General features: G+C 43.1%; 1 protein-coding gene across 1 annotated transcript in view; it reads left to right on the top strand.

Moving 5' to 3' along the window:
• The window catches only part of ADGRE1 (adhesion G protein-coupled receptor E1), a 54,658-nt gene extending 47,429 nt beyond the window's left edge, over positions 1 to 7,229 (top strand). Inside the window, exons 23-24 of the mRNA XM_084884669.1 lie at positions 4,163 to 5,451; positions 5,660 to 7,229. Coding sequence (XP_084740795.1) covers positions 4,163 to 4,168 — 6 coding nt within the window. The 3' untranslated portion in view covers positions 4,169 to 5,451; positions 5,660 to 7,229. The remainder of the gene's footprint in view (positions 1 to 4,162; positions 5,452 to 5,659) is intronic.
• The last annotated feature ends 3,169 nt before the right edge of the window (positions 7,230 to 10,398 follow it).

Genomic DNA, 10,398 nt, shown 5'->3' on the forward strand with positions numbered 1-10,398 from the left:
CCCCACCCATGCATGAATCCATGCACAAGGCCTCTAGTATGCATATAAGATCTTTGTTTAATCTCTTCCCACACTCTCCCTTCCCCCTTTCCCTCTGAGATTCATCAGTCTGTTCCATGCTACTATTTCTGTGTATTGAGCATCTGCCCCCTGTGGACATTGCACATTATAGCTACCAGCCAAAAGGTTGCTTAAGCTTTTATATATATAGATATGCATTATATAGTATATACTAGTGGCCTGGTGCATGAAATTTATGCACATTAAAAGGGAATTAATTAGAGGAAATACTTTAATATTACTACTTGACCTTTCTCTGTAATAGAAAAGTCAGAGATGAAAGAAAATTAGTAAAATGTATATGAAAATCTCCCTCCTGTCAGAGTATAGGGTATACCTCTGGACTCAGAGTCAAGTCCCCACCCACTCATGCATGCTTCAAAATCTCGAGAGACCCAGGTCTGGCTGTCCTCACCCCCATCAAGCCTTGCTGGGTAGGGGGGTGCAGCCTCAGGTCCCCAATCAAGCCCTGCCAGGTTGGGGGTGTGGCCTCAAGTCCCTGACTGGGCCTCAGGTCTCCCAGCCCTGGTGCAAGGGCACGAGGGCATGATGATCATTTGCATATTAGCTTTTTATTATATAAGATAATGTATACATTATACATGTGTATACATTACATCTGCATTATGTAATGTGTATTGTGTAGTGAGTGTGTGTGTATATATAGCTGGTTTTGCATTCTATTTTGAGCCAGTTATTACATCTGCCTGTTTCCCTCATTGATAATTATATATATAAAATATACCATTTAATTATATATAATAAAACTATACATGTAGTAATAAATATATATGAAATTATAATATAATATGTATAATTTTACACATATATGTTTCCCACATATGTATACATGGATTATAATGCATATGTACATAATTTCACAAATATTTAAATGAATGTGCAAATGGAGGTAAAATTGCTTTTTCCACAGAATTATTTTACCTTGCTGACTGTTGTTTAAAACATAGAGCAGGATGCCCGGCCCTCGCTGCTCCCCGCCACCCCCCATCCTCCTCCTCCCCGTGCTGCCCAGCCGGAGCCCAGCCGTGCAGCCGCAGCCCTGGGCACTACAGGATCCTGAAAGTGTACCTTTTAAAAGCAGGATGGTTTATGCTGGCTCTAGCGATGCCATTAAGAAGAAATTAGCATTAAAGTATTAAACCTGAGTAGCAAGTGAATGGCTTGAATGCCATAAAGGACCGTTCAACACTTGGAGCGAAATTGAGAGGCAACGTGGTAGCTTCATTGGAAGGAAAACCCTTATAAAATGACGGTCAAGTGCCATGTGGATCCGAAGGCGCTTCCCTTTCTCCAGCCCAGACCATTGGGATAGTGTTAGTTTTTTGTTTTTGATTTTCCCCTTCCCACTGTGTCCTTCCAACACAATGGATGAAGGAACCATCATTCATGTGAGCAGGCTATCAGCGATTGCCATTAGACTGTCCAATACCGTTACTTTGATGTAGAACCCCAGGAATGCCTTCCCATGATAGTGTAGCCAAAACAACTGGGGACATGCCTCCCTTGCAGCAAGCACCCCGCTGGATGTGATTGTCAAGGTGACTAGCTTAGAGTACTGCAACGGGTAAGCTAATGGAATGCCTGGAAAGTATTGCCCACGGGTCAGATGGTAAACTTCATTCAGTACTATTTATCGTTGCACGTGATTGCAGTTCTGTGAGGCTTGGCAAGGCTGTTTTTGTGGCATGACAGCATGGATATAACACTATGCATTGAAAGCATTTTCTTTTTTTTTTAAATACATTCCATTGATTTTATACAGAGAGGAAGGGAGAGAGATAGTCAGAAACATCGATGAGAGAGTCATCGATCAGCTGCCTCCTGCACACCCCCCACTGGGGACATGCCCGCAACCAAGGTACATGCCCCTAACGGGAATCGAACCCGGGACTCTTCAGTCCCCAAGCCGACGCTCCATCCATTGAGCCAAACCGGTCCCGGCATGAAAGCATTTTTTTTGTTTGTTTGTATTGAGTGTAACTTCCCACCTTCAAAAGGAACACCAGTTAACTTGTGTTAATTCTGTCATCAACTTATCCTAGGAAGTCAGTGTTCATTCCTGTTACCTGCATACCTGCTGAAAAGAAGTAGCTGTTACTAATGCCCTTTTGTTTTTCATTGAGTGCACACTACTGAATAAGTGTAGGTAGGGGTGTTATGTTTACCATGTAAGTCTTGCAACACTGAAGATACTTTATCAGTCATGATGGCAATTTTTGAATAAAAGAGCCTTAATGGAACGTTGTTCTGAGATCAAACACCCCACTCTCATAAAAATGGCCACTTTGCAAAAAAAAAAAAAAAAAATTGTGATATGTTTTATAAAAAACATACATATATACATATATCTACAGTTATATATAGTGATACCTTTTATAACTCCCACATAGGGTCCCTCTGACAATGCATTGTTTTCTGTTGAAGCACACATTTTTGTCTGCACAACAAAACTCATACTCTAAACACCATCTATTGGCAATGACCCCTAAAGTTTAAATGTGCCGTCCAGCCCCCTGTCCTTAATTCTACATTCATATAACCAACCCCCTACTAATGCCCCGACTTGGGTATGTGTCAGAAACGTAGCATGTTCCGAATGAGCTTCTGACCCTCCCACCACCCATTTGCCCTCTGTCTAGTCGCTCAGCGTGAAGCCATGGAGTAATCCTTGACTCTGCGTATCTTCTCACCCTCCACTTCCAACCAATCAGCAAATCCTATTGCCACTTCCTCAAAATGTGTACAGAATCGGACTTCTCTTCTCTCACTGCTTTTATTCTGGTCCAGGTTCTACGGTCTCTAACCAGGATTATGGAAATATCCTCCTAAGGGGTCTTTCTGCTTCCCGGCCACCTTTTCCCTGCCCCACCTTTGGCATGCTCTCCCTGTAGCAGCCAGAGGGCTCTTGTGAACACAGGAGTCAGGTCGCCTCCTTTCTCTGCTGACAGCACTCGGAGGCCCCCACCTTCCCCAGAGTAAAAGCGGAAGTGCTCCGGGTGACCCACAAAGCCCTTTCTGCTCTGACTCTTTTTCTCCCCGATTTCACTCTGCTCCACCCATACGGCCTGCTCGGGATTCTTCAAACATGCCAGGCTCTCTTCCTCCTCAGGAACTTTGAGTTGGAAGCTCACTGTCTTAGATGTTTCCTGTCCTGCTACCCACAGGACCAACCCCCCACTTCCCTTGCCTCCTTCAAATCTTTATTTCTATCATTTCTTATCTTCGGAGTTCTTCTGACAGCTCTGTTTTGAACTTCCCCCTCTTCTTCTACCCTGGTGATCATGTTTTCCCTGTATCTTTTCCCTGTTTTTTCTTGGGTTTTCTTTGTTTGTTTGTTTGTTTTGCATGGCACCCCACTTTCCAACATGCTATAGCTCCTTATTTATTTTATGACTCATGGTCTTCTATCCTCCACTAGAAAGTTTTATTTCTTTCACTGATATATTACAAGCACTCGAAATAAGATCCAGTGGTTTAGTTAAATAGGGAAGTGTTTTTCTTGCAAGAATAGAAGCCCAGAGTTAGGGGTTGGTTCTATTGCTTGGTAGTATCATAAAGGACCTAGACGCTCCCTAAGTTGCCATTCCACTAGCAGCATGTTGGGTTCCCATTGAATCATTTTCATGGTTGCAAGATGACTGCCATAGCTCCAGCCATCATGACCAAGGTCAAGGCAGGAAGAAGAGGGATGGGCAGAAGCAGCAGTCTCCTTCCAGTCCTCTCACTTTAACAGGATACACAAGGTTTCCCAGGAACCTCCACGGATTTCCAATTCATCTAAATGACCAGAACTGCATCGCGTGACCACCCATAGTTAAAAAGGCATTTGATAAATCAAGTATTTGGCTCTCTAGCTTAGAGAATGGGAGTTACCATTGGTGAAGGGTTTGAGAATAGCTCTTGAGTTTGCCAACAAGGCCTGTCACGCTGGGAATAATCACTGTTAACATTTCAACGCGTATCCTTCCAATATTTGTTGCTGTATTATCTCTATATTTAGAAGACCTATGCCCCTTATAGACATGACCTCTGGAATTGTATGTGCACTAATCCTGCTGCTGATTCTGATTTCTCTTCACAGACTTGAAGCCTTTTCCTGCTTTTCCCATACGAAATGGAGCAACATGGGAGGAAAGCAAGTGTCTACAGGAGCCTGTCCTGAAATCGTCTCTTCCTGGCTTAATACAAAAGTACAAGACCACACCGGCCCAAGGGTATCCTGGGCGATACAGAGCGTGGATCGGTGGACAGTCTCCCCAGTGTGTTGTGTTCTGCTGGGAAGCGAGAGTTTCGTTGCCAGGTGACAATTTCACCTTCTGTGTTCTGCAAATCTTTGCCTTTCCAGAGTTTTGTGAAAATTGTGCAATGGCATAAGCAAGATGATCTGGCTACCTTTTTGTTGTTTTTTTTTGTTTGTTTTTTTTTATGTTCACTGGTGTGTGGCTCCAACCGTACCTCTCTAACACCTACCACGTGCCTGACACAGCACAGTGCTCAGTAAAGGATTTGCCACTTGACTGGCTTACCCTTTGACAAAGACTATTCCTCCTTTCAAAGAAATGGTCAGTAAAACTTTCATGACAGTCCCAGGGGCAAACAAAGCACAGAGACATATAGGCTACTTTGACAGAAGCACGGGGGAGTTATGTGGGTAAGTAGGAGTGGTTGGTGGAGCAGGACTCTAGCCTCTCGTGAAGGGGTTGAAGCACTTGATGACAACAGCCTTTGGAAAGTGTTTTGGTTTCTTGGGACCTTTTAGAGAACCAACGTTTCCCTTCCTTCCAGGAACTTTTTTTCAGAGTAGGCCAGGATTTACCCTGCTCACGAAGGTATCGCTGTCTCATCTTGCTCTCCACACCCCCATAAAGTCTGAAGTGCCAGGAAGGGAAGAAGATGGAAATTTTAACTGTAGAAATCCTCCCTTCGTCCCTACTCAAAGTGTGGTCCATGGGTGAGTCTCACCTCATTAGAAAAGCGGGATCTCGGATCCCACCCCAGATCTGCACAGTCAGAACTTGAATTTTACTGAGATCCCCAGGGAATTTGTATTGTATCCCTGAATGAATATTCTAGAGTATGCTAGAATATTCTTCTGCTTGCAATGATGATAGCCAGAAAGGAAACATCTTGAGTTTAGGACTTCTACATGCCATTCCCTCTTCATAGGACACCTTTCCTGAAAAATTGACCAATTTCTGCCCTCACTTTGAGTCTCAGCTTAGTCATCACTTCCACCAGGAAGCATGCACTGAATCTGAAATAGGATTAAATGGCACCTCTCTGTGTCCCCTACGGCTCCATGCTTGTTAGCCCTGTATTAGAAGTTTTCTTTTTCTAGTGTGTTTCCAACATGGACTCTGTGAGTGTAGAGTAGGGGTGTCGAACTCAATCAGAGAAGGGGCCAAAATCTAAAATCCAGCCTAAATCGCGGGCCGAATGGTTTACTGAATAGTCATAAACTGACAATGTCATAAACTGACAGCGGAGTGCAGTGATGACAGCGCGGTGCGGGCCACATTGCAAGGCCTGGAGGGCTGGATTTGGCCCGCGGGCCTTGTGTTTGACACTTGTGGTGTAGAGGATTATACTTAGTAGAGTCTCAATAAACATTGGATGAATAAATGATTGCTCTCCGTTTTGAAGGCAAGGAACCTGAGACTCTGAGAGGTAATGTAACTTCCTCAGCATCACACAGCCACAGGTTTCGACCTCTTGACCAAGAGTACTTCCCATCCTCTTGACTCTCTTCATCTCCTTTGATCCTATAAACTTGTAGTTTGGGGATGCAGAGAAAAGATTAAGTATTTACTTTGAGTCACCTTCCTATTTAGGATTCAATTAGTTCAATAATGATCACGTGTAAGACAATTTGATCACGAAACTTGATGGAGGCTCAGTCTTTGTTATTTAAGGCAGTGACAGCTTGGGAGGGGAGCTGGGAAATCTGATCATTTATGATAGGTTGGCCTTGAATGCTTGGCTTGTCCCGAGTGTTCAGCGCAGAGGGGATAGTTGTGAGGGATATTGAAGCAAGAAATGGCCTGGCTCTTAACCATAGGCAACTGTGGTAGGTTGAGTGCATCAGTGGCCTCAAGAATGGTCTCCATCTCTCCACACCCGCTTCCCTGTAACTTTGTAACCACTCTCTGCTCTGACTCTGGTTTGGCCTTGAAATTTGCTTTAGCCAATGACATTGTAGCAAACAGGAGTCCAAGAGAGGTTTCAACACGGGGTTTGCATTCCTTCTTGCCTTTTGCATGACTGACCTTGCTTGCTTTTGCACTCCTGCCTCCACCATGAGAACGCGCCCGGGCTAACCTGCTGGGGGGATGTGAAAAACAAATGGAGGGTTCAATAATAAAGATTTTAAAAAACAACGCAAAAACAAGTGGAGGAAGGCTCATTTATGCCATTATAGCATCTGAGACTGTCCTTACCCAGCCAGCTTGTAGCTGACTAGTCTCAGGAGTGAGTGAGCCCGGCCAAAATCAGCACATGCCCACCCATGGACTCAGGATTGACAATCAAGTATCATGGGTTTACAGCAGTGTTTCAGGAGTGGTTTGCTAGTAAGCATTTCTGACTGATAAACATTGCTGACTGATAACAACCAACGGATTGCCAACATTTTGCATTTGATTGCAACAATGTGAGTACAAAGAAGGGTTTGAGTCTTCATTTCCTCTTAGTTATCAGGATGTGTAGATCTATATGCTTGAACAAAGTTCTTTCAGACACAAGGCTCTGTCTATACCAGTGTTACATGTTGCTCTAAAACTTCCCTCAGGGACCCTGTATTTCCCATGTAATTTAATAAAGCTGTGACCTCCACTGTAGGAATTTTTCTTACTGTAACATCAAGCTGCACTTGTTGAGTTCCCTTCCTCTGTGGTCCCACTAGAGGGAGAAGAGACTCAATAGAAACTGCATGTTTCTCAAATCCCATAAACATGAAATAACTTTGCCCTCCTGTAATTCAAATAATTTATGGTATCCAAAAAATAGAGATCCATTCTCTCAAATGATATTTTTTTGACCACCTACAATGTGCCTCTCTCCGCTGAAGAGCAAAATAATTGAAAAACTGAGAAGTAAGGATTTTAAAATATAAAACATTACTCTAAGTTTAAATATTTTATTTAACCCCCAAACCACAATTTATTAAAATTTGACTTCTTTGTTAGAAGCAAACTCATCAATATTATCAAAATCAAGTTCTAGAAAAATGTTAATCATTAAAGAAATACTTCCCCAGCTGGTGTGGCTCAGTGGTTGAGCATCGACCTATGAACCGGAAGGGTCACAGTTCAATTCCTGGTCAGGGCACATGCCCAGGTTGTGTTCTTGGCAATCCTTGTTTATAATCCTTGATTATAGCCCTAGCTGGTCTGGCTCAATGGATAGAGTGTCGGCCTGTGAACTGAAGGGTCCAGGTTCAATTCCAGTCAAAGGCACATGCCCGGGTTGTGGGTTTGATCCCCAGTAGGGGTCGTGCAGGAGGCAGCCAGTCTTTCTCATCATTGATGTTCCTATGGCTCCCTCTCTGAAATCAAAATATATCAGCACACACACACACACACATGCACACACACACACACACACACACAAATAAACACCACATCGATTATGGTAATAATCTAGTAGTGGCATATGTCTGTAGGTAGAGGAAAAATCATGACATAGCAGTGCCTGATGTCTCACACCAAGTAGAAAGTTGCCTTTCAGGTGATCTACAATAGGCACGCCTATGTTAGTTTGAAAGCTTTATTTTTCCCACTTGTCCCACTGAGAACATCTTTTCAACTCATCAAACCTCTGGAACTTTGTTGTTCCCCTGATGGCTGCATGGTAATCTATGGATCACATGTCATAATGTATTTAACCTGAGTTTGCATCATTTCCAACTTTTCAGTATTATGAACAATACTGTAACAAACATCTTTGAGGTACATTTTAAACATTCTATTTAGATGCTCCTGAAGTTACTAGTAGTTATCCATGGGAGGAAGCTTACATGTCTCAATGTCTGGTTAAAGAAAAACAACTGCACAAATTGGTCAACTGTCAAAAAGTAAAACATCAGAGGTACAGTAATTTGGATATAACTTAAGATCTATGTGATTGATCCATGTCCAGTGCAGTTCAGGGTTCAGGATCTGAAGAGGGGACCGCACGAAAGAGATGAGACAAGAAATAGATATTTGGAAAAATTGGAGGCCAGGCAGGCAAGCCCAATGCAAGAGAAAGGGCTTCTCAGGCCTTGCCATCCTTTATTCAGTTTGGGAAATACCTATAGCCCTTAGGCAGGCAGTTTCCAATAACAGACAGGCTATCTTATCAGTAAGGATTTACGTAACTGTCTGGTGGGGAAGTTGCTTCAGCTACCTTGTCTCGACTAAACAGTGGGTGCTTAGGGTCACTGTTTAGTGGAGACAATGCCAGGGTTCAAGGGTCACCAGCATTCCGGGTTCCTTGTCCTTGTCCACACCTCTCTGCTAGTGAAGACAATAGACGGTTTCCCACCGATCTCCTCACAGAAAAGCTTCCCATTGTGGGTTCTAAGTCATCTGGTTGCCTCCTGTCTTCAAATTTCTGGTCCATTCTACCTAAAGTTATCAACCTTTTCTCTGTATTTCTCGGCATGTTGGGCAATCTGATGTTCATATGTTGTCCCCAGCTTTCCCATGAGTTCCTTGACTGAGTTATCTCTGTTTGCCGATAATCTAGCAGAAGACTGGGTTCACTGTTTAATTCAATAACATTTGTTAAATGAATGTGTCAAGGAAAGAGAGTCAGAACAGGGCACTGTTTGAAGGATGACTTGGTTTTACAAAGACAGCTGTCGTTGCTTAAAGACAGGCATCTGTCCTGAGAAATGTATCATTAGGTGATGCTGTCATTGTATAAACAGCACAGAGTGCACTTCCACCGACTTAGCTGGTCTGTGACCACCATTGCACCTGCCGTTCATTGTTGACCAAAAAACGTCATTATTATGCAGCGCATGGCTGATATGTCTTGTTTCTTCAGTCACCCAAATACTCTTGTTTAAGTTTCCACTAGCAGTACTCTAGTAATTTCATTACAAAGACTATTTTTAAAATGACAAAAGGCAACTCGGGTCAGGTTCCTTGAAAGCAGAGCCTGAGACAAGGATTTTGTTGCCTATGACTTACTGAAGGACCTCTCTGAGAAGAGAGAAAGAGACGAAAGCAGAAAGGGGTCGAAGAGGATCTGGGTTCTTCCTGATCCCAGGGTGAGCTCTGGAGCATGAATATCCTCTCAGCACCAGTCCCGTTTCGAGGCAAGGAGACCAGCCTTTTTAAACCTCCTGCCAGTCAGTTATTGGCTGTGTGATCCCCTCATGGTGGGGAGGGGTGAACAGCTTCCATTTGGCTGAAACAAGTTTTCTGTAGAAGGGACAAGCTGGCCCCATTAGGGAATTAAGGATGGACATTAATAATACCCACTACGGTCCTGGCCCGGGTTTCTGAGTGGTTACAGCCTTGGCCCACAAATGGTCTCGGGTTTGATTCCCGGTCAAGGGCATGTACCTGGGTTGCAGGTTCGATGCCCGCCCTAGTCTGGGCATGTGAGGGAAGCATCCAATTGATGTGTCTCTTTCAACATCACTATTTCTCTTTCTCTTTCTCTCTTTCATCCCCCCACCCTAACCCTCTCTCTCCTTCACTGTCTCTAAAAATCAATGGAAAAAAATATCCTCAGGTGAGGATTAACAACAACAACAACTATGGCCCATCTGGTGTTGCTCAGTGGTTAAGCCTTGACCTATGAACCTAGAGGTGGCCAGTTTGATTCCTGGTTGGGGCACATGCCTAGGTTGTGGGCTGGATCCCCAGTAGTGGAAGTGCAGGAGGCAGCTGATTGATGATGTTTCTCTCTCATCGATGTTTCTATTTTTTCTATCCCTCTCTCTAAAAATCAATAAAACATATTTAAAAAAATACCTACTTCATTGACCCATTCCCACAACTATTCAATATCTAATATGAAAAGAGTCTTATTGATCACTTAAATACTTGTTTGATGCTAATTGTAATGAGATTTTGAACTGCATTTAAAAAGTGTTTCAAATGATGCTGGAAATGTCTTAGACATTTGGGGAATGCCTTCCTCTTACTAAAAGATCTTAAAGCTTGTATCCACTTAGCCTTATTGAACCTAGAATGCAATGGCTTTTATTGTTTAATATATACCATTAATAAAATGCTTTCATCTTTAAAAAAATTAGGAAGTGTCAGGAGATATTTCTAATGCTGATCTTGGAAGGAGCATGCCTTCTCTTTTGAAATTTTA

The sequence above is a fragment of the Pipistrellus hanaki genome, assembly GCF_964339955.1.
Source record: "Pipistrellus hanaki genome assembly, chromosome: 5".
Classification (NCBI taxonomy): Eukaryota; Metazoa; Chordata; class Mammalia; order Chiroptera; family Vespertilionidae; genus Pipistrellus; species Pipistrellus hanaki.